This window comes from Danio aesculapii, chromosome 12 (assembly GCF_903798145.1).
Source record: "Danio aesculapii chromosome 12, fDanAes4.1, whole genome shotgun sequence".
NCBI lineage: Eukaryota > Metazoa > Chordata > Actinopteri > Cypriniformes > Danionidae > Danio > Danio aesculapii.
Genome location: NC_079446.1, coordinates 12462346 through 12489912, shown reverse-complemented (window position 1 = coordinate 12489912; position 27567 = coordinate 12462346). Strand labels below are relative to the sequence as shown.

The 27567-nt window shown below is 36.9% G+C and overlaps 2 protein-coding genes across 2 annotated transcripts; both read left to right on the top strand.

The window, feature by feature from the left end:
* The first annotated feature begins 4849 nt into the window (after positions 1–4849).
* Positions 4850–7219, top strand: LOC130238347 (procathepsin L-like). The gene is made up of 7 exons (XM_056469340.1): positions 4850–4972; positions 5091–5213; positions 5532–5684; positions 5876–6100; positions 6612–6780; positions 6920–7037; positions 7120–7219. The coding sequence occupies exons 1-7, from the start codon at positions 4850–4852 to the stop codon at positions 7217–7219; spliced, it is 1011 nt and encodes a 336-aa protein (XP_056325315.1).
* Positions 7220–15009: 7790 nt separating this feature from the next.
* On the top strand, positions 15010–22659 carry LOC130238413 (translational activator of cytochrome c oxidase 1). Its single transcript, XM_056469415.1, has 5 exons — positions 15010–15534; positions 16714–16820; positions 18856–18986; positions 19068–19230; positions 22256–22659. The coding sequence occupies exons 1-5, from the start codon at positions 15312–15314 to the stop codon at positions 22463–22465; spliced, it is 834 nt and encodes a 277-aa protein (XP_056325390.1). The 5' UTR covers positions 15010–15311; the 3' UTR covers positions 22466–22659.
* Positions 22660–27567: the final 4908 nt, after the last annotated feature.

Genomic DNA, 27567 nt, shown 5'->3' with positions numbered 1-27567 from the left:
AAGCATCCCTAGCAAGAGCTGAAAAAAAGAGAATGTCTCTTACCTTTTTCCCTGGAATCCACAGTGAGGCCAGAGTGAAAGAAAGGAGTACGTTCTCCTGCACTCTGAGAGCCTGAGACGAAGGGGCTCGGTGCTGTGAGCTGGAAGGCGGAGGGTCCCAGACTGTTAGCGCTCGGGTTTGCATCCAGAGAGAGAGGAAACTGCGCTTGCACTCGAAGCAGAGACAGAGCAGATGAGGAGCGAGGGGTCCGTGGGCCCAATGGCAACGGATGAGCCCCCACTGTAACCCTCAGGCCTGTCCAAGATCTAACCGCTTGGCGGGGAGCAGCAGAGGTGACTTGCCCTAATAAAAGGGCTCGCCGCGACCTCAGTTGTGCAACGGTCAAGCCTTCGCAATGAGGGCAAGAACCGTCCGCGAGCACTGCCTCAACATGTTGGACCCCCAATCATGTGATGCAGTACTCGTGCCTGTCATCCGGGGTGAGGAAACCACCACATATAGAAACGCACGGTTGAAACAACATCTTTAAAAAGACGAGCTACTCGACCATGTGCTCTCTTAGGTAATTCTGCTCTTTCAGTAAACTGCTCTTTTAGATCACCAGCAAAACACCAAGGAGACTAAAGCCGCTAAAACGTCTTCCCCCGTACTGGTGAAGGTAATGCTTTCTTCTATGGAAGTCAGCTCAGCAAAAGGGTTCTTCAGTCTTGTGATTGGGTCTAAAGGAACAATTCTAATGAGCTGGCTCCAGCGGCTGACTGATATAGCTCTCATAATGACTCATCAGGATCAGCTGTGGAGCCAAGTTCCACCAATTCAATTGACATTTCATTGGCCCGTTTTTCATTTTCATTTTCATTGGCCCCTCTTCAGAGTGAAAGTTGGAAAAGTTCAAGCTTGGTGAACTCTGACCTGCGAAATCGCATCATGGCCTGGTTTTCTAAAGGTTTAATCCGGATAAAATTGATCCAGATTTAGTGATCCTTTTTTAGCGATCCGTGATCACGTAATCCAGTTTACTTTTTGAGCCACTTTTTCTGGATCGAAGTGATCCAAATCCTATAAAAAAGGTCTGAAAAACCCAAACTAAAGGTTTGATCCGGATCGAAACCAAGATTGAACCCATTTTCAAGGTTTGATCCAATCCGTTATCCAAAATCATAGTGGATTACTTTTGAAAAACCAGGCCCATATGATTGCATGAGACCAATCGAGGATCAAAATATGACCTCTCTGGACAGAAATTTAAAACATGGACCAATCGCTCGCCTTTTTAATGTCTAATCATCTTGTTTAATCCCACCCCTTTTCGCAGCGGCATACGACAGAATTTCGCAAGATGACTAGACATTTAAAAAAGCGAGCGACTAGTCCATATTTAAAATTTCTGTCCAAAGAGGTCATGTTTTGATGCTCGATTGGTCTCACGCAGTCAAGTGATCCGATTTAAACTTTGCAATGCAGCGTTCTGCGAAACTTGATGCATGACCTTGCGTTTCCGGTCTGACGCATTTGCGTGCGTATGAAGTGAAGTTTCATAAACCAAATTTCGAGAGGAGCACGTGATATGATTGAGCACGTCTGGCCACTCATCTGTAATCAGTAACAATCCAATCAGAGCGATCCTAGTTTACTATAAATGGATCATTTTCTCCCTAATGTTTTATCTTCGTTTGGAAGAATCCCCCCTTCCACCCCTTCTCTCCTCCTTTCCTCCCTTTTCAAAAAGGGGGAGCTCTCGAGACCTACCTGATCTCGGATCCCCTGATATGCTTATCGACCGGGCGGGAGCCCTGGGCTCAAAGATCTCCGAGCTCAGGGTTCTCTCCCGGGACAGCATGCCAAACCAGCTTTATACGCCAAGCATATCTAAGTGGGAACTCTTGAATGGAAGTCCTTTGTGACCGCAGCTTTAATAGGATCTGCACATTGTGTTTTACCATCTGAAATGGTTTAAGGCATTGACAAAAGACTGCACAATTAGCTAAATGTCAAGGTCAGGCAATTGAGAACTTTGTTCAGCCAATGGGTTTTAGTGTTTTAGCAATTAAGAAAAACTATACAGCTGAGATCACACTAGAGTTTGTGCGTACAGTGCTGCAAAAAGGGGCAGGATTAAACAAGATAATTAGACATTTAAAAAAGCGAGCGATTGATCCATATTTAAAATTTCTGTCCAGAGATGTCATGTTTTGATCTTCGATTGGTCTCATGCAGTCAAGTGATGCTATTTCGCAGGTCAGAGTTCACCAAGCTTGAAGTTTGCACCGCGGCGAACTGCAAAACTTTTCGCTCGAGCTTGCGCTTCGGGTCTGACACATTCGCGTGCATATGAATGGAAGTCTATAGGGAGAAAAGTGCAATGTGACCGCAGCTTAAGTATTATTCTAATTTTCTGATAAATTGAATTTGGTGTTTTCATTAGATGGCATCAAAATTAAAAGAAATAAACACTTGAAATATATCAGTCTGTGTGGAATGAATATATACATTATACAAGTTTCACTTTATGAATGGAATTAGTGAAATAAATTTACTTTTTGAAGATATTCTAATTACTGTATATGACCAGCACCTGCATATAAAAGAAATTACTACAAACACTAAAATAAGGTAAAGACAAGGACAAGACTAAATACAGCAATCTCTAACAAGGAAGCATTAGACTAATCACATCCAAAACAAACCAACCAAGATTAGATGTTAGCAAACAAGGCACATGTGTGAACAGTCAAGTAAATGAGGATAAGACAATCTAAATTAACAAGAGGTGTGGTAACAAGAAACAAGAAGGCAGGATAAGGGGAGCAAAGCCATGTGCTCAGACACAAAACAAACCAATGCTTCGTCCTAATTCGCATACTTATACTACGCCCTAAAAGTATGTACTTTTTTGTAAAGGAAACATTTATACTTTTGAGTGTGTAACAGAAGAGTATGCAAGCTTTGGGACATCCACATTTCTTTCATATTTAATTTCCTACCTTATTGAAGAAGCAGCAGCAGGTTAATCTCCCCTTCACAAGTCTTCATGCAGAGAAATCTCCTCAGGTCTTTATAATTATATATTAATTAACATTAATAATTATGCATTAATTAACAGTCATAAAAACATCTTTACCAAATCCTCTCTACTTGGTGGTTGGCCTTGCATGTCCATCATGTTTGTAGTTTCTCTACACTTTTCACCTGCGTTTGTAGTTCTAATTGAATTCACGTGTATGGTGGGCAATATCATCAGAGTATGGACGCTTCTACACCTAAAATTTTCCCCGGAAATAGTAAACCATCCGGGAACCTTTGGCATACTCTTTTCAACATACTACGATTTGAGACATACTAATTGTATTGTCAAATACTATGTAGGACTGATGTTATGCGAATTGGGATGCAGCATTAGAGACATTAAACAAAGACACTGACTGTACAGACTGATAGAAAAGACCTGACTGTCAGAGTGGGAGAGCACAACCATGCAACAGAACTTAGATAAGCTCGGAAGAAACAAACCTTGAAAGAAAATATTACGTGGTTGTTTTTAGCGACAGGTTTCAGCCACTGTTTAAATTCGTCTTTCTTCAACCAGGAGTATGCAAACGAGGAAACGAGGAAAATAAATATATTTATGCTTTTTTTAGAGTCAATCACTTTGGACAACAATTGAACAAAATTAAAGATGTCGTAAAAATGGGATTAAGACTTTTTAATACCTTTTAAGGGCCTTAATTTTCTCATAATTGATTTATCAATTTTTAATACTTTTTAAGGCCCCACGGACACCCTGGAATATAGAAATAGGAATTGAAATAAGAACTGAAATATCTATGAATTTAGTACTGCAACTTAACATAAACTATACTCTGGCTTTTAACACTCATTTTATTAGCCAGAAGGTATAACGAGGTATAAAGTAAGATGAATAAAATATAAAATGGCAATTAAACAATTATCACTGTAGGCAAACACACATATTCTTAAATGTGCAAAGATAATTTCTCCCCTGCAGCCAGAAAAGGATATATAAAGGACACATTAGTAGTGGAAGTATTGTGTCTATTAATTTTAGTCAGTCTAAATTATTAATAATAATTAGTAATTAGAATTAAAGAAATTAGCATTTAGTGAGTACGAAACAGGAGCCACTGATGCTATTTAAAAATGCTTAGTTTTCTAAATGGCCTCTGTGTTTTCTCTTGGATTATTTTGTCTAAGCATGTTGTCAAGCACACCCTTATGTGACAAGCACAAACAAGACGTTACAAACCTAAAAAACAAACAAACAAAAAAAAACTCTCTACATCCCCCAATCAAGTGTAGCATATTTTATTAAGCTTTCCACTGGTGTATTGTAAATGTTCATTTTCTAAACTGAAATAACAAAATATTTCTGAGAACTGTAATCTTGCTACAGTAGACTAGTAATATAAAGAATCACCATAGTCAATTGATGAATTCTCTTTCTTGTGATGCTAGATCACATGAGACGAAAAAGTTTTTGCTGGACCTGATTGGCTGTAAATACTTGTCTCATCATCACTGTGAGCCAATGAGAGACCGCCTCTATGTTCGGACAGGCTTTAAAACACGCTCAGTTGTAAGCTATCACAGTCAATAATTTGGTTTGCTTGTGAAAGGTAAGTGTAAATCTTTTCTCTCTCTCTCTTAAAATTGCTTGCATGATATTTAGGTGACATTTAGTTTCATTTATAGTGCACAGATATTGATGTGGCTTGTTCTGTTTTGTTAAAAACTTAAGTTTTTTTCTCCCTGTAATTGTTTATAATCTTCTCTTTACATTGCTTTAAACTAAATCTTGTTTTTCTCTGTCACAGTCTTCCCGGCAGTATAATGATGTTTGCTTTGCTCGTCACACTGTGCATAAGTGCAGTCTTTGCTGCTCCAACTGTAGACATGCAGTTAGATGACCACTGGGACTCCTGGAAGAGCCAGCATGGAAGAATCTATCATGAGGTGGGAAGACTATAGTTTCTAGCCATATATCAACTTTACATGAATGAATTAAAGCCATGCATGTGTTAAACATGAACTTGTGCTTTGCAATGGCTGACACATCTGTTTTGTTTTCCAGGACGTAGAGGTTGGGAGGAGAATGATTTGGGAGGAGAACTTGAGAAAAATTGAGCTACACAACTTTGAGTACTCCATGGGAAACCACACATTTAAACTGGGAATGAATCAGTTTGGTGACATGGTGAGCAGTTTAGTATTACAGTCAAGTCATTTATTTCTCTCTCTATATATATTTTTTGTACACTACAAATTATCAAACAGATTTACAAACAATCAAAATGCTAGGATGATTTATCAGTGTAAAACCAGATCAGAATTTTATTGTTTTTTTAATGTTTAATTTATGATCAACATCATAGATTGGAGATTTAAGCCCAATGTATTTTACTGAATCTAATGCAAAATTATTTTAATTCTCAATTTAAGTTGCTAATGATAACTTGTATAGTAGTATTTGTAAAGCTGTTTTATTAAAACATTTCACGACATTCTCTTTTAGACAAATGAGGAGTTCAGACAGGCAATGAATGGTTATAAGCATGACCCAGACCGGAAGTCAAAGGGTGCATTGTTCATGGAACCCAGCTTTTTTGCAGCCCCTCAACAGATTGACTGGAGACAGAGGGGCTATGTTACTCCTGTCAAAGACCAGGTGAGTTTAAAGTAACTGAAAACTGCAAATATTTTATTCTAAATTAGGACCTGGTTGCGTCTATTACAACTGATCCAATTACAGTTGAACAGGTAAACCCAGTTTGTGCTACAATATAAATGCCTTTTAGTATTTCAGTATATGTATCTGTAGCTTTACTGTTTAGTGACTCTTCTCTCATGTGGTTTTAGAAACAATGTGGATCTTGCTGGTCTTTTAGTTCAACGGGTGCCTTGGAGGGTCAGCTCTTCCGTAAAACTGGAAAGCTGGTTTCTCTGAGTGAGCAAAACTTGGTGGACTGTTCCAGACCACAGGGCAACCAAGGCTGTAATGGAGGCCTCATGGACCAGGCCTTCCTGTATGTTAAAGAGAACAATGGGCTGGATTCTGAGCAGTCGTACCCTTATCTTGCAAGGGTAAGAATCATTTATGTGTTCTTCTGTCTTGTACATCTATGGTGGGTGTTTACCCTTAGGGTTTATTAATATAATTTGTTTTTACCAAACAAATTGTTCTTTGTAAATGTAGAATTTGGCTATAGCATATGTGTGTAACTTACAAATGTGACATTTAAAATGTTATTTATTTAATGCATAGGTCTACTTTTTTCTTGTGTGGTAGATATGCATATTTAATTTGTGCGTTCATTTCCTTTGCTTAAATGCCACTAGTTACCTATATTTTTAAGTGTAAAGTGAACAGAGAATGTTTGTGGTACTATACACAAGTGAACATATATATATATATATATATGGTCATACATACATACATACATACATACATGTTCTCTTGAAACCATCAGAACTAATGTATTTGCAGATTGTGGCTAATTGAAATCATGTTTTTTTTTTTTTTTCATCTCTTTTGACTGAAAATCAAAAGTATTTTGAAACTTCAGTGTACCATTTTCTTATTTTAACTTTGCAGGATGATCTGCCATGCCGGTATGACCCCCGTTTTAATGTCGCTAAAGACACTGGATTCGTGGACATCCCCAGTGGTAACGAGCTTGCTCTGATGAATGCTGTTGCTGCTGTGGGTCCTGTATCTGTTGCTATTGATGCAGGACATCAATCCATACAGTTCTATCAGTCTGGTAGGTTTCTGATATCCCTCAACTCTAGTTTTAATTGGATTTTTGCTAAAATGGTTGTTTATGCAACTATTACAAACATGTCTTAATTTATTCTGCCTGAACTTACTCTGCCTTAACTTTTTAATATTCTAAACTTTAGGCATCTATTATGAGAAGGCATGCAGCAGTAGTCAACTTGATCATGGAGTCTTGGTGGTTGGCTATGGTTATGAGGGTGCTGATGTTGCTGGTAGAAGATACTGGATTGTGAAGAACAGGTATGCTACCAAAAATCTTTTGCCGGCACAAGCTTGATGTTTTCATATTTTATTAATTATGTCTCTACCACCCTTTTTTTAGCTGGACTGACAAATGGGGTGACAAAGGCTACATCTACATGGCTAAAGACAAAAACAATCACTGTGGCATTGCAACATCGGCCAGCTATCCCCTAATGTAAGGCCACTGGAGCCTTCTCTGCATTCTGAAATTGACAGTTTATGGTTTCTCTTTATTTTAATGTATTTTTTCATTCTTCTATTTTATCAAATTGTATTGCAGTTAAGGCTATGATATGTAGTAGTCTTTTAGGGAAATCCATTCTTTTCCTTTTGTTTCATAAAGTCTCGTAGTTTTAGTTTAGAACACTGCAAATCTATCTGCAGCAAGTGCCTTCTATTGACCTTATTCTTCAATGCGGAGGTGAACTTGTTTTTGCGATTGTTTTAGAACTTCCGATTTAGTCGCCTATGGGAGAAATGACTTGGAATAATTAACATCAGAAAATTTTTCAAACTACTTGCTCTACAAACAAGTGTTTGCATGACTTTACAGACCAAGTAGAATACTATAATAAGAAAATATAAATTTGCAACAAAGTAGCATAATGGGCTGTTTTAACGTCTAAAAATGAATGGAAGTGAATGACATCGTAAGTCTCAAGCCAGAAAGATTCAAATAGCTGCGCCCGCTCGTACGTGAAGAATAAGGTGAATAAGGTTAAGTTATCTTAGAGGGAAATAATCTAGAAGACACCTTTTGTTGATCAGTGAACCGTTTTATATTGTTATGTGAATCATTTCACTCTGTCCGAAGCTTAACTTTGAGTTGTGTATCGGGTTTCTCTAATGCAAGAGATTATCCAAGCATGTGCTGTGCTATATCTACTGTACTTGACCTGTAAATGGATAAATATTAAATATTCTGGCATGGAAAGCTCAAGTCTGTGCTGTATTTATTTTCACATGGATCTCACGTAAGCATGACTATCCTGTAGGCATCTGTCCACAGTATATTTAAAATGGCCAAACTTTTGCATAGCCTATTATTCAGTTTCAATTTAATTTCACACATCTCAATACTGCTACACTTTCAGGCATCCCAAGTCTGCCGGAAGTTCCGGGAGTTTCCCGCAAATGCGTAGAGACTCCCGGATGCCCGCAAATGAATGATAATCTCCCGGAAATCAGCCCACGGCATAAGCAAACTAAGCGGCTGCTTAGGGCCCCGTGGCCACCAGGGGGCCCCCAAGAGTGCATGAAATGACTGAGTGACTCTCGTTTTAGTTTTAATTTGTTGGGTTGTGGATTAGGGGTGGGACAAAATATATGCCAATTTATCATGTTATTTATGGCTGCAATACATATTCTGGCGCCAAGTATCGATATTTATCTAAATTTACAAAAGATCTGAATTAATTAATTAGTCTTTCACACTGACTGCAGCAGTTTACCCCTTTAGCTACAGTCCACCCAGCCACCACCTGGTGGCGCTTCCTGTAATAGCAGATCATAAAGGTAGACAGCTGACAGGTGAGCCATTGCAATGGTGAAAATCTCAGGCATACGGACACATTTTTCTGTCCACGCTGGTCCAAGGTATTTGTGTATTTTAGACATACAGCTCCCCCAAATTTTCTGCTAGATTCTTCCTCACAGACGCGCTTTCACTTTGCTATATCGCTCACGCGTGCCCCTTGCCTTCCACCTAGAGGGCATATGACCCCTGAGAGCTGTCCCTGAGGCCAGAGACTCACCCTGGGATTGCAGTACAGGCTCTTGAGTCCCCCTTGCCCTCCACCTCTAAGCTCTCTTGCACTGCGTGCTGCCCCAGGAGCCAGCCACTCTCCCTAGGCCTGCGGTTTGGGCTCTTGAGGCCCCCTTGCCCTCTAGATCCAGGGTCTCTGACCCCAGCAGACTACCCCAGGGGCCAGCCACTCTCCCTGGGCTTGCCATCTGGGCTCTTGAGGACCCCTTGCCTTCCATCATAAGGCTCTCTGGCTCAGGGGGTTGCCCCAGGGGCCAGCCACTCTCCCTGGGATTGCAGTTTGAGCTCTTGAGGGCTCTTGCCCTCCAGCTCCAGGGTCTCTGACCCCAGCAGACTACCCCAGTGGCCAGCCACTCTCCCTGGGCTTGCCATCTGGGCTCTTGAGGACCCCTTGCCTTCCACCTACAGGGGCTTTGACCACAGCAAGCTGTACTTGGGGGTAGAGACTCTCCCTGGGAATGCAGTCCGGGCCCTTGAGTGCCCTTTGCCCTCCACCTCAAGGCTTTCTAGCCCAACGAACTGTCCATGGGGACAGCCACTCTCCCTAGGCTTGCAGTCTGGGCCCTTGAGTGCCCTTTGCCATCCACCTCAAGGCTCTCTGGCCCAACGAGTTGCCTCAGGGGCCAGCTACTCTCCCTGGGCTTGCAGTTTGGGCTCCAGAGGGCCTTTTGCCTTTCACCTGCAGGCCCTCTCACCCCAGCAAGCTGTGCCTGGGGCCAGCAGCTCTCCCTAGGTTTGCTGCTTGGGCTCTAGAGGGCCCCTTGCACTCCAGCTCCAGGGTTTCTGACCCTGCGGGCCCATGGGCCAGCCACTCTCCCTGAGCTTGCAGTCTGGGCTCTTGAGGGTCCCTTGTCTTCCACCTACAAAGCCTCTGACCCCTGCAAGCTGTCCCTCGGGCCAGAGACTCTCCCTGGGATTGCAGTCCAGGCTCTGGAGTCCGACTTGCCCTCCACCTCTAGGCTCTCTTGCCCGGCGGGCTATCCCAGGGGCCAGCCACTCTCCCTAGGCTTGCAGTCTAGGCTCTTGAGGGTCCCTTGTCTTCCACCTACAGGGCCTCTGAACCCTGCAAGCTGTCCCTGGGGCCAGAGACTCTCCCTGGGATTGCAATCCAGGCTCTTGAGTCCCCCTTGCCCTCCACCTCTAGGCTCTCTTGCCCTGCGAGCTGCCCCAGGGGCCAGCCACTCTCCCTGGGCTTGCGGTTTGGTCTCTTGACTCCCCCTTGCACTCCAGATCTAGGATCTCTGACCCCAGCGGGCTACCCTAGGGGCCAGCCACTGGCCTCTGACCACTGACTACTTTCATTCATTTAATATCAAGCCATTTAGTTTTATGATCTGTTTCACTTTTAGTGTTATATAGCCTATCAAGTTTGTCTAAACACATAAATAAAGTAAAATGTGTGTTGACAGATGTTTTTTTTTATACTTTCTGTTTAAGTTTAGTTTATCATAATAACCCTTAAGATTAAAAAAGATTTACTCAAGGGGTAATCTTAGCTTTAGTTATACAATATACAATTAAATTCAATATACAATACAAAATTATTGCAACATAAAATTTAATTTCCCCAATTTCCTTTCAGAGATATGAAAGTATTTTGAGTTATGCTCACATGCATTTCTTTTATTGTATTTTATTTTACTGTCTACGAGAGGGGCGGTGTGGTGACTCAGTGGGTAGCACTGTCACCTCACATCAAGAAGGTCGCTGGTTCCCCACAGTGCAAAGACATGCGCTATAGGTAAATTGAATAAACTAAATTGGCCATATCTTATGTATGTGAATGTTAGCGTGTATGGGTATTCCCAGTACTGGGTTACGGCTGGAAAGGCATTTGCTGCATAAAACATATGCTGGATAAGTTGGTTCATTCCGCTGTGGCGACCCCTGATTAATAAAGCGACTTAGGCGAAAAGAAAATGAATTAATGTCTACGGAAGCTATATGGGGCATCTGCAGACTTGGATCCAGGCAGTTTTACGACCCACAATTTTACGCCCCTGTTATTCCTAATGCGTCCAGTAGGGGGGATGAAAGATACATGGCCAAATAATACATTTGAAGTCAACGCTCCCAGATTATTAAATGTCCTGTTTATAAATATATATTTTTAATTAGATTACGCTAAATATAAACGCTAAGTTGATGTATCAGAAAGTGGGTTATATACTCACTATAAAATATAACTGATACACTCACCAAATAATTTCAGATATACAAAAGCCCAAGTGCAAATTAATTTAGATTAATTTAATTAGAAAAAATAAACACACAAATAGTTGGATAGTGTAATGGTTAATTGTAGCCTAGTTACACGTTTTCATATAGAGATATGCATTTTGTTGTATTGTTTATATATAAAGTTACATTCTGAAAATAACAAAATTATAACCAAACAATACAGTGTAATACGGATTATTGATATATGAATATATGATATATGAATGCAGTGGTATTGAGTACCAGACAGCTGCAGAACCTTTAGACAAACAATTCATTACTTTCTAAAATTTCAAGGACCATTTAGCTACCTGACAAACAAAAACCCAGACAACATTAGATTTTTTCACATTTATTTATTGACAACAATATCACTAGAGATTGCCAGTTTTCTTTAAATGAAGCTGAATCCTTGCATCAAATTCTTCACGCTTACTGAAAAATAAATAAATAAAGTTATGTATAAATAAGCAAAAATCCTTTCCTCACTTAAGAGTTTCTGACTTGCTTCTAATCTAAATATCCAAAAATTCTTAATCCTCAGAAACAGAAAGGAATGGAAAATAAGCAAAAAAATAAATTTCATGCCATTTTATATATTATCTGGACCTATGCAAAACATATCAAAATATATTTTTATATATTTGATTTTACGATTTTAAAATATTAGGAGTTGTATCTCCCAGAATACATTGACAGTTTAGGGTGTGACAAAAGGACCAAGTCATTCTTATTTATTTTTTGTTATTTGCAGCTACAAATTGTGATCCTGACTTCCCCATATTTAACATATTTAATTACTTTCTTTGTAACAAATTGTTACAATAAAAAATCTGAAACATTCATTCATTTTCTTTTCGGCTTAGTCCCTTTATTAATCTGGGGTCGCCACAGCGGACTGAACCGCCAACTTATCCAGCATATGTTTTCACGCAGCGGATGCCCTTCCAGCTGCAGCCCATCTCTGGGAAACAGACATACACACTAATACACTACGGTCAATTTAGCCTACCCAATTCACCTATAATCAATGACATCCGCCTAAATACAGATTCAGGCAAACTAACAGTGCTGGTACTGCTCGATCTCAGTGCTGCATTTGACACTGTCGATCACAGCATACTTCTGGATAGGCTGGAAAACTGGGTTGGGCTGTCTGGGACGGTCCTCAAATGGTTCAGATCTTACCTTGAAGGAAGAGGTTACTATGTCAGTATAGGTGACCATAGGTCAGGGTGGACACCCATGACATGTGGAGTCCAAACAAGGCTCGATTCTGGCACCACTCCTGTTCAACCTTTATATGCTCCCTCTGAGCCAAATAATGAGAAAGAACCAAATCTCCTACCACAGCTATGCTGATGACACTCAGATCTACCTAGCCTTACTGCCTAATGACTACAGCCCCATTGACACCCTCTGCCAATGCATTGATGAAATTAACAATTGGATGTGCCAAAACTTTCTTCAGTTAAACAAAGAGAAAACTGAAGTGATTGCGTTTGGGAACAGAGATGAGGTTCTCAAGGTGAATGCGTACCTTGGCTCTAAGGGTCAAACAACAAAACATAAGGTTAAGAATCTTGGTGTGACTCTGGAGTCAGATCTGAGTTTCAATAGTCATATCAAAGCAGTTAGTAAATCAGCATACTATCATCTCAAAAACATTGCAAGAATTAGATGCTTTGTTTCCAGTGAAGACTTAGAGAAACTTGTTCATGCTTTTATCAGCAGCAGGGTGGATTACTGTAATGGCCTCCTCACTGGCCTTCCCAAAAAGACAGTCAGACAGTTGCAGCTCATCCAGAACGCTGCGGCCAGAATTCTGACCAGAACCAGGAAATCAGAGCACATCACACCTGTCCTCAGGTCTTTACACTGGCTCCCAGTCACATTTAGAATAGATTTTAAAGTATTATTACTGGTCTATAAATCACTAAATGGCCTAGGACCTCAATACATTACAGATATGCTCACTGAATACAAACCTAACAGATCACTCTGATCTTTAGGATCAAATAGATTAGAAATCCCAAGAGTTCAGTCAAAGCAGGGTGAATCGGCTTTCAGCTACTACGCCCCTCGTTGCTGGAATCAGCTTCCAGAAATGATCAGATGTGCTCCAACATTAGGCACATTCAAATCAAGACTGAAAACACATCTGTTTAGCTGTGCCTTTACTGAATGAGCACTGTGCTACGTCCGACAGATCGAACTACTATGTTTTTCTCTTCTTTTTAATTCTTTTATAACACATTTTATCAGCTTTTATTTTATTTTATTTTTATTCTTACCATTTTTATGTTTGTTTTTATTTCTCTTATAATTGTTTCTTTTATTCCTGTTTATGTAAAGCACTTTGAATTGCCACTGTGTATGAAATGTGCTATATAAATAAACTTGCCTTGCCTTGCCTTGCCTTGCCTTGCCTATTCGGTATGTCTTTGGACTGTGGGGGAAACCGGAGCACCCGGAGGAAACCCACTGGAATGCAGGGAGAATATGCAAACTCCACACAGAAACGCCAACTGACCCAGCCAAGGCTCGAACAATAAGTGATAAACAATATGAATGCATGTGCAATGAAACCTTTCATGCTAATATATAAAATGTACTGTATAGCTATATGAACAAAATTAGTAGACCATTTATAATAGTCAGTTTGTCTATGCATTTATAGATATATGATAGTTTAATTGTTTAAACTACAACAGGATTGCATTATATTAAATGTAATTTAATGCAATGCAATTTTAAAATTTTAAATAAAATCAATTCAATTTTCAGATCTTTTGAGATTTGTTTAGATTTATTTCAATATAAATTTAAGAAAGTCAAATTTGGAGGAATAATGTAGTGTAGTTGTAGTGTAGATTTGGCTGACAACCCAGACCACGCTAGTGAATTGTCTAATCTATGAGAAAATATATAGTTGATGTCAGAATTCTTAGCCCCCCTTTGAATTTTTTTTTTTTTTTTTCATATTTCTCAAATGATGTTTAACAGAGCAAGGGAATTTTCAAAGTATGTCTGATAATATTTTTTTCTACTGGAGAAAGTCTTATTTGTTTTATTTCAGCTAGAATAAAATTTGTTTTAAATAAAAAAAAAAAATCCTTTTAAGGTCAAAATTATTAGCCCCTTTAAGCTCTATTTTTTTAAATAATCTACAGAACAAACCATCGCTATAAAATGACTAGCCTAATTACCCTAACCTGCCTAGTTAACCTAATTAACCTAGTTAAGTCTTTAAATGTCACTTTAAGCTGTATAGAAGTGTCTTGAAAAAATATATAGTCAAATATTATTTACTGTCATCATAGCATAGATAAAATAAATCAGCTTTTAGAAATGAGTTATTAAAACTATTATGTTTAGAAATGTGTTGAGAAAATCTTCTCTCCGTGGAACAGAAACTGGGGAAAAAATAAACGGGGGGGCTAATAATTCTGACTTCAACTGTATATCTTTAAATAAATTATTAAATATACAATAATTTTAAGAAAGGTATTATGCTGACTAAAGACAGACAAAAAAGTAAAAGAAAATTAGCCTACATAAGAAAGTGAGATGTAGAACATGTAGCTAGCTTGCACAGTTAGTTAAAATTGAGTCAAACTAACACATTGCTATTATAGCCTATTATACCATTTTTTTACGAATTGACATACACTCAAATCGACCATAATCTGATTAAAAATGTTTAAGTTTCATGTTTGCTAATGTTTTAAACACGTATTTAGCATACCTCTTCATCGTGTCGCGTTTGGTTTGGGGTGATGATAAGGTTCTGGAGGCTTATAATAATACTGTACTGCCTCCCCCTACTGGACGCATCAGGGACAACAGGGGTGTAAAAATGGACCGTAAAACTGCTTAGGCCGTAGATCTGCCTGGATCCAAGTCTGCAGTCTCCCCCTCCTCTACAGAAGGGCCACCTCACAACGATCTACCTTGAGGACTTTTATTTTGAAATTAGTTTAACCGGTGATGACGTTAATAGTGTTGCTGTCTCTTGAGCTCGTGCGTTAAAATGTCACTTTGACTTTTAAAATAACTGTGCCAGAATTTAACATACACGTTAAGTTTATTATCTTTAGTAACGAAACGCATTATATGAATGGATATCTTTATAATGACCGCAAAACGGTACCTGAAACTCTCCTGTTAACGCGTGCGAGACGCTAGAAGCTTACGATGTTAAGGCAAAGGCAGCATGATATTTAAACTCTGACCAAAGTCGTTTGCTTTGGACTCAAACACAGCTCATATGTGAAAGAAGAAGAATGTTAGTAGACATCATGCTGAGGTATTTAAGGCTGTCCGGGCGAGCGTCTGCGGTGTTTCGTTTTCCAGTCCTTCACCCATGCAGAGCTCTGCACTCGAGTCCTGTGAGCTGGGCAGGACACAACAAATGGTCCAAAGTGAAGGACATTAAAATACCCAAAGATGCTGCTCGAGCCCGGGTGATTGCCAAGTACACCATGCTGATTAGGATTGCAGTCAGAGGTGAATGCATGAGTGAAAATCAAAGGTCAAGTTGGTTTTCTATTCACAAATCTGGACTTTCTCCTTAATAATATAATTTCAGAAATTTATTCTTTGTCAATTCTAAATAGGGATCATATTAGTAGCAAATGACTATCACAGTACAACATTGTTCACCTAATATTCAAAGTATTGTTGTAAACAATATAGGGAGCCTGTCACAAGTTTTTACAGAACGAATGTATGAAAATAAAACCAACTTTACCTCAATAAAAATCCATCACCGGCTAATAATAATGCAAGTTGTTGACGTCACGTAGTTGCATTATCACACGTGACAAAAAATGAGTAGAATTAGTATTGTCATCATTTAAAAACAGTAAATGGGTAAACAATTTGTCTTCCATGGGCCTCTTGTTATAAAACAACCTGTTATGACATTTTTTGTCAAATCTAGAGTCTGACTACTGTCTCAGGCATAATTTAATATTGTAAAATCATTCATAAGTACCCCAGGCCTAATTTTAGTAAAACATTAAGAAACCACAATAATTCTTTAGTTCATATATTTCTAATAATATAGGAGCTTCATACATTTTGTCACTGAAAATTGTGACACTATATGTAAAGTTTAGATGGGCAATTCCACTTAAAGTTATTTTGAATTAGTTAAAGGAACGCGTTCAAGATCATGACCTGCATCGGTTTAATTGTTCTCACATTTAACCACTATTGTTAAGTTTTGTTGTTATTTAGTGTGACACACCTGTTTATTGAAAATGTCTGACAAGTCATGGAGAAAAAGATTATTCATAATTTCATATAAAATAAATAGCACAATTTGAAAATTAATCACTCTCATGCTATTTGTGTGTTATTAAGAGTTGCTTTTCTTAATTTTTGCTATGTCACTCACCCCATAGGACATATTTAAGCTACAATTCAATAAAAAATACAGTGAAAGAATTGACAAAATTAACAATGACCGCTTGTAGTTTTAGACCTCAAACTACATAAATTTAAAAGAAAATCTCAAAAATTGTTTTACCAAAAAAAAAAAAAACATTTTTACTACATATTAGACTGTCAACTACACATGTACCATAGTAATACTATGGTATTCTTCAAAGTACCATGATACCACTGGGATGGGGGTTTTGCAGTGACTCTATGTGAGATGACCTGATGTTTATGTTTCAGAGGGAGGTCCCAATCCAGAATTAAATGTTGGACTGGCACAAATTCTGGAGCAGTGCCGGAACAAGAATCTGCCCAAAACCACCATTGAAGGAGCTCTAAAAGGAGCCGTAAGACTGTTTTAAATATCTATCCACTACTTGCATAGATAAATAACATTAAGTATTTAACAGGATTTAAAGAAAAAGTTCACACTAAATATAAGAATCTGTCTCTTTTTTCTTAGCTTAAGTTTTTCCTGTTTGTTCACAACCCCAAATCAGAAAATGTTGGGACAGTATGGAAAACGCAAATGAAAAGAAGTGATTTCTAAATTTACTTTGACTTGTATTTAATTGCAGACAATACAACAAACATTGTGTTTCTCTTTTTTTTTTTACAAATAAATTCCAATTTCGTTTCTTCAACACATTTCAAAAAAGTAGAAACAGTAAAGCATTTACCCCTCTGAAATGTTGAGATGGGTCAGGACTTCAGGCAGGCCAGTCATGTACCTGTATCCTCTTCCTTTACATATGAAATAAAGTTGACCAGACAAAACATGAAATAATTTGTGTTTATATTGTCTGCAAGGAAATAAAACAAATATTTTTTTATTTGTGTTTTCCATACTCTCCCAACTTTTTCTAATTGGGTTTGTACAATAGTATCTGGATGCAGACTTGCACATGCACACTGAGACACAATCTCAGACATGCAATGTCACACTCATGCACTCAATAGACCTAGTGACGTCACTGTAAGGGGTAGGGTTAGGTGTATGCATAAAAAGCATTGTATGAAATCTCAGCTTGCAACTGCACCCAGTCTGCATCCAGACTCATCTAGTTTTTTTACATACATGCATATATGTATACATATATTTTTGTGTACATATTTTATTAACATAATAGTTTTAATAATTAATGTTTAATAACTAATTTCTTTTGTCTTAGACATCGTGACAGTACATAATATTTTCCTGGTTTTTTTTTTGTAAGATACTAGTATTCTGTTTAAGTACAGTTTAAAGGCATACATAGGCTAATTAGGTTGACTAGGCCAGTTAGATTAATTGGGTAAGTTATTGGATTAAAGGGGTTGGTTCTGAAGCCAATCAAAAATAAAAGTTCTATAGGGACTAATAATATTTGCCTTAAGAATTATTTTTTTTATGTAAAAACTGCTTTTATTTGAGCCAAACTAAAAGAAATAAGACTGTAAAAGTAAGTACACCCCTCACAAATATCCCATTATATTAAATACTTTCTATAGAAAGCTTTACATTATTATATTTGTGCATATACATTAGATTAGTCTGTACTGGAGCCCAATCTGGAGTTAATTCAACAAAATACGATAACTGTCCAAAAATAGTATTTCAAATTTATGTTGGAGAAAAATATTTTTTTAATTAAAAAAAAAAACAAAAAATCAAGAGAAACAAAAAATATATGAAATTTTGTAGTTTGTAAATTTCTTTGCAATATTTCGCATGAATTTAAATGTATTATATTTCTATTTCTGAAGATGTTCGATAACTAAAATATTATTTCAATAAATATATCTGTTTATTAAATCAGTTTTATTCAAATGCACCAAAATACATTACATCACTGAGAAATAGATAAAAATATTCATTTTCAAAATGGGGTGTACTCATCTCTGCTGAGCACTGTATATATATATATATATATATATATATATATATATATATATATATATATATATATATATATATATATATATATATATATATATATATATATATATATATATACATATACATACATATATATATATATACATATACATACATATATATATATATACATATACATACATATATATATATATACTGTATGTATGTAAAAAAATGTTGTCAGTATTGTATCTTTCTCAAAATTATCCATCATATTAACTCAATGAATCGAATAAAGAATCTTAAATGCAATTCATAAAATTGAGTGGTAAAGAGATCAGTGAATAATGACTGATATGGCTGTCTATTCATCACACCATCATCTGACTTTTAATGACATAATACACAAATTTACTTGACTTACTTTGAATATTGTCATTGGCATATAAAGGGACCCTGGAAATGCTCCAGGATGTTCTACTCGAGATGTTTGAAGCTTAATGACACTTTTTTTCCCTGTACAGAAGTCAAAGCCTGGAGTGCAGTATCTTTACGAGGCCACAGGACCAGGCGGATGCACAATACTCATCGAGGTTCTGACCGACAACAACTTACGATCCCTTAATGAACTCAAACGAATCATGACGAAAAATGGGTTAGTACCGATGAGTTGTGTTGCTAAAGTCTACAGTACATAAGCACTCATAATCAGCTGGATTTGTCTGTTTGTCCACAGTGGGGCGCTGTGTGAAGGAGCTCGTCGGAACTTTGACAGGAAAGGTGTCGTGGCCGCGTCCAGAGATGGGATCTCCTCTGAGAAAGCTCTAGAGCTGGCCATCGAAGCCGGAGCTGAAGATGTGCAGGAGATGGAGGATGAGGAGGACAGAGCCATACTACAGGTCTGAACACGCTTTCTAGTCAGATCATACAAGATTCGTTTTTTCTGTGTCAGAGGCTGCTTTTATTTAGCCTGTCTCATATTTTTAAATTCAATCAAACCCAATGTGTTGCCCTGATGTCTTTTTTAGGTTAGAAAATAAAATGTTCTTGAAAAATACACCTATATTAGAAGCCTTGATGTGAATACTTCTATAAAAAAAAAATGACCCCTATGAAAAATTTGAATTTTTTTTTTTTTTTTTTTTTTTAGATATTTCCCAAGTGCAGTTTAACAGAGCAAGAATTTTTTTCAGTTTTAATTTTTTTTTTTTTTGATTGTCTAATGACCAAACCACTGTTGTCCACTGACTTACTTAGTTAACCTAAATAACCTAGTTAAGTCTTTAAATAGCACTTAAACTTTTAAATAAACTATTATAGGGTGTCTGCTGGGTCTTAAAAATTCTTAAAAATTTCAAAAATGACATTTTAAACCTTAAAACGTCTTAAATTCATTGCAAGTTGTGTTGTAGGTGTTAGATCACACAGATAAATAAGATCCAGCCCCGAATGCCCCATCTTATCAAGAAATGTCAGTTTCTCTAGGTATCTTGACAACAAGTCAGCAGAGTTTCCAATACCCAAACCTGTTAACCAGTATTTAACTGAATTAACAGTCTAATATCAAATAGTAGTTGACTGTGGAAGGAAGCCAGAGAAGAGAAGATGATAATAAAAGAGCAGGGTATATTGGATAATCTTAGCCGCATGTGTTCCAGTGTGCTCTCATACTTCGTCTGAACAGCACAAACATAACAAATGTTATTATACATCAGGCCACAAGACCTTGAATTAGAGACATACCCTCATATCTCATATCAGTGGAGAGGAACAGTTTATGAAACACCATCACTATAAGACTAAACAACAGAAAAAGCACTAAAAGTGGAACAAGTACCAAGAGATATATATTAAATAAAGAAATAAAAATCAAATAAATGATAAACCTAAATAAAATAAAAATATGAATAGATGACTTAATGAATATCTAAGATTTATAAATTATTATATAGCCATAACTGAAATTATCAATGCAAAACAGATAATAAAAAATGAAAAACAAAGCATAATATAGAATTGATTTCATTTAAAGCACACACCGCTTATCACAAATTTCAGATTCTACATAGTACATTCTACATTCAGATTCTACATAGATTATCATACATAAATCATTTTTAACAGGTCTTAATTTTGCTTTGTCCAAGTAAAGCTACTCAGTTGGACCGATATCCATGCAATGACTAACAATACGTCTCATTAAAACCTTATTGTTTATATTTAAGTTTTTTATTGCAAAGAGATACAATTTACAACAGCTGTTAGACATTTTACAGTAAATTCTTCCTTAGTGTTTAACCCTGTATAAGTCTAAAATTGCATTCTTAATGGTCTTAAAAAGTCTTAAATTTTACTTGACACGAGTAGCAGTGCGATATGGCTGTATATCAGCACTGGTGGGAGGTGGCCGAGTGTCTTAGGTTCCCACCAGTCATGATATACAGCCATATCGCACTGTTGCAAGTGTGATATTGCGTTTATAGAATAGTTATAGACAGCATAATCGTGTATACAAAAAAAGAAAATCTAACTTTTTTTGTATGAGGAACTACTTTCTTCCACCATTCATTCACATCTGCAGCTGACCGCAGAACCCAATGCTACTTCACAAACGTCACTTTAGAGCTCGTATTTGAATAATATCTAAAGTGATGACAAAACGGGTCATTTTGCTGACATTTTAAGATTATTAGGCTGAACGGCATGAAATGCCATCAGTCTACAGAGATTTCCCAGTATTTCTTTGTTGCAATCGGGAGATCACAAAAAGTAACCCTGAAAAAGCCAAAGCAAAGCAAACACTACCAGATTACTGTTGTGTTTATGATAAAGAAAAACACTAAACACATGCGGGCATTTCTTCTTTCTTTCTTTTTACTGAACTAGTCTGCAGTAACAAAAACAGAAGACTCATTAGAAACAAACAAATGGACAACCAAAAAGTAATTCAGGGTTATACAAAGAGTGGCCAACACAAAATACATACATTCCTGATATGCAAGTCCCATCTCACACTGAATAAACTACAGTTATACGATATAAATACAGCACTGCAGCATAAAAAAGAGAGAGGTTGACTTAGAATGTCACTTAGCTGTTTAATAATTATTTATTTGATCAGCTGTAGTTAGAAATTACGCAGTTTTTTTCCTGTAAGGGCTTATTATGCAGTCTCTGTTGCCACCTTGTGGATGGACTACATCAACCATCTTTGCTCTGCTTAATGACGAGCTGATAGCTGCAGACGCGCTGTATTTCAGAAATTATAAATATTTAAAATAGGCACTATCCTTATAAATAAACTGCATAGTTGCAGTCTAAACAACTACATTTTTGCCTAAAATAGCCTCAAAAGTACATTATGTTGTCCAACAGCTGCAATACTTGTCAAACTGTAGTGAGTTTATTGATCTGCTGTCACTCTACGTGGCCGGAGTAATACAGAAGAGTAATACAGCTATCAGCCAATCAGATTTGAGAACCAGCCAGAACTGTTGTGTGTATGTGTGTATATATATATATATATATATATATATATATATATATATATATATATATATATATATATATATATATATTTATTTTATTATTTTTTTTTTTTTATTATTATTTTTTTTTTTTATTCACTTATTCATTTATTTATTCATTTTTTCAATTTTCCTTTTTTTATGTTTCAACGAAAAACTTTCTTAAATGTTATTGTTATATGTTTGTGTTTCTTTAATTTAGTTCAGTTTCAGCAGATTAAAATTATGTTCTGCATCTTGTTTGCATTTTCAGAATAAATTAAGATTCAAATCAGGAATCAGTTTAAGTTATATGAAATTTCTCCAGTGATGTTATCACAGGTTATAGAATAAGATTGTTGAATTCTTAATAAGTAAGGATCTTGGTTTTTAATAAGCATCTTTCTGTCTTCTTCAGTTTATCTGTGACATGACGTCCATGAAGGCTGTGCGCAGTGCTCTGGAAAGTCTGGGAGTTCACACTCTCTCGTCCAGTCTAGAGTTTGTGTCTCACACCCCGTCTGTTCTGACCCAGACTCAGCTAGAGACAGCATCCACCCTGCTGGAAGCTCTCCACGACTGCCCTGATGTGGTCCGGGTATGGGATAACATCCACGCACAGACCTAATGTTCAAAAGTCAATTCACAAACTGGAAAATAAACATTGATGGAGTAATTCATGATGTACATGCCTTAAGAGCCGATTGAAGAAATGGAGCTGTTTGGTCAAATTGAATTGCACATTACTTGGATATATTCTATGTGATGGAAAAGGCGCGATTGACCATTTTATTGTCACTGCAATAAAGAAGATGTACAGAATTAGTCTTAGATGTGCATTATTTTTAAGTAGTCATGACCACGTTTGGTTATAAGAATTGAATTGGAGAAATAGATGACACCATCTGGAAATAGATGGCGGTTGTGGATAACAAAAAAAAGTGACCCATGCTGCGTCTGAAATCGCTTACAACTCAGTAGGTACTGCAATTGAATTTAAATGTACTACTAGACTGTTAGAAAAGTATGTTCTATACAGTATGAATGTGAGCAGTATGAATGGAACTCGGATACACTGCATCCGCCATTTTGTCATCATCACGTGACCTACACGAGCCAGTTTCATCGCTTTACTCCCTTCATAAATTCTAACACGGGGCATCATGGGATATCGCAGTGTGCATCGGATGCGCTCTTCAGAATCTCGCTGAAAGTCGTAGGTTATCCGGGTACTTCTCACATATTGTTTTTCAAATTCTATAAATTCGGACATAATACTCTGCTTACATCCTGTTTTTAGCGTACTATGGAAGCATGTTATTTCGAACACAACCCCAGATTATTTAAAATATGGGACCTAAATGTATGTAATCATTTCTTCAGACTTTCAAAATTTGTTTGTCTTTTTTTAGTTTGTCAAGCTGGATTTATACTTTTGCCTGGCGCCGACTGTGTGAGCACCTCACGAAACGGATGAGGGTTTTATACTTGTCGCGCTCGCCGTTTTGATATTCTTTGAAACGACAGGGGGCGGTCAAAAGAAACTGACCGTAAAATCAAACAGATTAGGAACAGAGAAGTAGAAAGTTTCCGGTACTATGTCATATCATTAATATCATTCAATATTTTTAAACTTATTATTTTTATAAATTATTTTAATGATTATATACCTCGGTTGTAACGAGTGGTTATTTGAGTTACTGTTGCCTTTCTTTCAGCTCGAACCAGTCTGGCCATTCTCTGATCTCTGAGATCAACAAGGCATTTGTGCCCACAGAACTGCCGCTCACTGGATATTTTCTCCTTTTCGGACCATTCTCAGTAAACCCTAGAGATGGTTGTGCATGAAAATCCCAGTAGATCAGCAGTTTCAGAAATACTCAGAACAGCTCGTCTGGCACCAACAACCATGCCACGTTCAAAGTCACTTAAATCACCTTTCCTCCCCATTCTGATGCTCGGTGGCACATCGTCTTGACCATGTAAACATGGCTAAATGCATTGAGTTAAAAATTTGCATTAACGAACAGTTGGACAGGTGTACCTAATAAAGTGGCAGGTGAGTGTATTATTATTATAGGCAGCTGAGTGTGCCTGACTTAAATTTTCCAATCGTTTCCTAGTATTCCTAGTATTATTTTCAAGATCTGAGGTAAACTATCTGCTTTCACTTTCATTATGGCAATAAATGACGCGTATGTGGTATTTAAACTCACATTGGTAACATTTTGCACTGAATAAAACACACAATCGGCAGCTGAGGTGATCTTCAATGTAGTTTATGGCGCTGTTCAGCCGGGATGTCGCAATAAATAGAAACCGTTTTTAAAATAGAAATTTCATGAGACAACACAAATGGTTAGGACAACTCATGGAACATTGGAAAAGATCCATTTTATCAGGCATCACAGCATCTTGTGTAGAAAGGGCATCCTCTGTGTCACCAAAGTTCCTGTTTTAGGTCAGTCAGTGAGTGGTTTAGTCATTAAATTATGACTTATCAATAAGTCAATGTAAAGTCCCATCAAAGGCCTTGAGTTCAATCTATACTGTGCTAATATTGATTCAAAACAGAATCTTTCCCCACTCCTATATACATCTGGTTCTGGTAAGAGGTCGTTCCTAGGGGCGAAAGCACTCTGTTGATTCAACAGAGTCTGAAAACGCCAATAAGAAATAATTGTGGCTTCATGAACTTGTTTGATTGGGATGTGATTGATTTGTTTTAGAGTGGCTGCTGCTGACTGGTACATACTGAATGGGTTTTTGTCCACGTGAGGGTTCGTTTGTCAATGTTCTGGGTCGAGTCACAAGAGGACGAGAGCCCATCAGAAATTTTAGCTTGTTTGTACAGGAAGGGCATTTGGATTATGTAGCTACCATATGAAACTGAGACTGTAACAGATTTCCCCAACGGGTAACTTTGTGAGAACGGACAAAATGCAGCACTGCCACGGTAAGAGCTAGAGAATATGTTATATAACATGCTGTAGAGTAGAGAGTCTCTCAGTTAAGGTCAATTGTAAACCAAAGCAAGCGACGGAGTCCCCAACAGTGACGTAGGAGGAGCTTCCACAAAACAATGCTGATTTAAAGCTTTTACAATGGATTTCATGTTTTTTGAAGAGTCTTAGGGGAAATATATGCCGAGGATTTTTTTTATTTCATGAGGATCAGATATTTTTGCTTGTAGTTACTAATTTCTGACAGATTTAAAAAGTCTGAGATTTTGAGATTTTTTTGGATGGATGCTCTTATGTTGCAATTTCATATTCTGGAGACCAGGAATGTGTGAAACAGGATCTGCGTAAGTGAATGATGTTATTGTTGTGTCATTATTCTGATGTGAATGTAACCTGTTATAGGAATACTTCACAAAAAAAAGTGAAAATCCTGTAATCATTTACTCATCCTTCACTTTTTTAGAACCTTTTTGAGTTTTTTCAACACTAGATAACATATTTTGGAGAATGCTGGAACCCATTGACTTCCATTGTAATTATTTTTCCTCCTATGGAGGTCGGTGGGTCAAAGCAATCAGCATTCTCCAAAATATCTTTTCCTTGTGTTTAATAAAACAAAGAAACTCATAAAGGCTTAAAACCACACGAGGAAGAATAAATGAAGAACTAATTCTTATTTTTGGGTGAACTATTCCTTTAAAAAACACTTGTATGGGACAAACAACAATTTCTGTTGTAGCTATTCGTGAAGGGGTTTTCATAAGACACCTTTATAATCATGATGACATGTCTTGAATATGAATTTATGGATGCTTATATCATTGTCATTAGCTCAGTTATGTAATTTTAATGTGATATAAACAAATACATCATGACCGGATATTGTATTTCTCATACACTTTACCTTACTAAAAACACATAACTAGTCATAAACATGGTCATTAGGGTGTCATTAATATTTTACTGATCACTTTTTCAACGGAACAAAATTTGCCATTAAAATTTCTTATTTATTACTCTGACAGATAGTTATCAAATGACATCATTAATATTTAATCAGATTTACATTTAAAATTTGACATTTTAATGACAAATTTATTTTGTTTCATGGTAGTTATGATCAAGAAAAACATTAAAGACACTGTTAGAAATTTCATGACAATTATAATGGACTCTTGAAATTTTGCTTATGACAGATTTATGACAAGTTATGTTGTCTTGGTAATATCAAGTTGGCGTGACTTAGACAAAGACAGGTTATGATATTTGGCTATGTCAAGTTGTTATTACAAAGACATCTCAAACACTGTCACTTTTGCATTTAAAATGACATAACTGAACGAATGACAAGGGCCCTATTTTAACGATCTAGGCGCAAAGTCTAAAGCACATGGTGCAAAATCATTAAGGGTGTGTCCGAATCCATTTTTGCTATTTTATGGATGAAAAAATACAGTTTGCACCCCGGCACATGGTCTAACAGGGTTGTGCTTGTTCTCTTAATGAGTTATGGGTGTGTTTTGAGCATAACTTGCATTAAACCGATCAGAGTCTCATCTACCATTCCCTTTAAAAGTCCGTTGTGTCGCGCCATGGTGCATTTGCTATTTATATAGCAGACTTTGTAAGTGAAAAAAACTGAACACTTCACTAGTGAGAAAACAGTTAAACAGATCATCTGCAGTGAGGATAAAGAATTAGCCTCCTCCGTTCAGCCTCTTTACTTTCTCTTTACTTTACTTTTACTCTTCACTTTTCTCCTTTACTTTTGTAGATGAGGAAACTGTGTTGTACGCACTCCACTGAAGACATCCATTAGTCTACATATTTAATTTTGTTTGTTAAATGCAAAGATTTGTTTCAAAACTATTTCTAAATTCAGTTCTAATTTCCAGCAAACGTATAAATGAACAATAATAATGAAGTATGATCAAAAAGTTATATTTTTGAGTTTAGAGTTATATCCACTTAACACTTGTCCTATTCTTATGCCCTTATGGTGATGCATAAGTCTCCAAATCACGACAGGTTCACAAATCTAAACTTGTTTTTATTAAAACAAATATAAATATGCATTTAATAAATACTACTACTACTACTACTACTAATAACATTATACAAATGCAAATTGTCATAAACTGAAAAAAAGCCTTTTTATGTTGAATAAAACATTTGTATGTATAATTTTAAATCCTTACATTTTTTTCATAACTAACTGCTGGACTTTTACTTGGTCCAGTTCCTCAAAATAGCAACGCGCCAACAATGCACATGACCTAGACCAGAACACCCATGAGTTCACAAAGTGGCAAATGGACTTGCTATTTAAACAACGTAGTGCAAAACAGGAAAATTACTGTTGCGCTGGCCTGAAAATAGCAACAAATCACACCAAACACGCCGTGCTCCTTATTGCGCCTGGTGTATGATAGGGCCCATAATGCCACTTGTCTTAAGCATCCATACATTCTTATTCATATTTATGACTTGTCATGTTATGATTATGAATGTTTCATGAAGGCTAATAATACCTTCAAATAAAGTGTTACCACTTTCTGGGTTTAATAGCAGCTATAGCTAGATTTCTATTGTGATGAGGAGCAGCCGGCTCTTCAAATAAATGAGAATTTTATTTGAGTGTTTATAGATTGTTTCATATGTGTAGGAAATAAAAAAAAAAACAACCTCTAAGCAATCTAGTAGAGCCGCTTCTCCAGTTCATGTTTTCTAGTTTCACAGTGTTTAAGTAGTTGTTTAAATAGCTACG

Coding starts and splice junctions, on each gene's coding strand:
- LOC130238413 (XM_056469415.1), top strand. CDS start 15,312: ATGTTAGTAGACATCATGCTGAGGTATTTAAGGCTGTCCGGGCGAGCG. Junction 16,821..18,855: donor AAGGAGCTCTAAAAGGAGCC/GTAAGACTGTTT, acceptor TTCCCTGTACAG/AAGTCAAAGCCTGGAGTGCA. Junction 19,231..22,255: donor AGGACAGAGCCATACTACAG/GTCTGAACACGC, acceptor TGTCTTCTTCAG/TTTATCTGTGACATGACGTC.
- LOC130238347 (XM_056469340.1), top strand. CDS start 4,850: ATGATGTTTGCTTTGCTCGTCACACTGTGCATAAGTGCAGTCTTTGCT. Junction 5,214..5,531: donor TGAATCAGTTTGGTGACATG/GTGAGCAGTTTA, acceptor ATTCTCTTTTAG/ACAAATGAGGAGTTCAGACA. Junction 5,685..5,875: donor TTACTCCTGTCAAAGACCAG/GTGAGTTTAAAG, acceptor ATGTGGTTTTAG/AAACAATGTGGATCTTGCTG.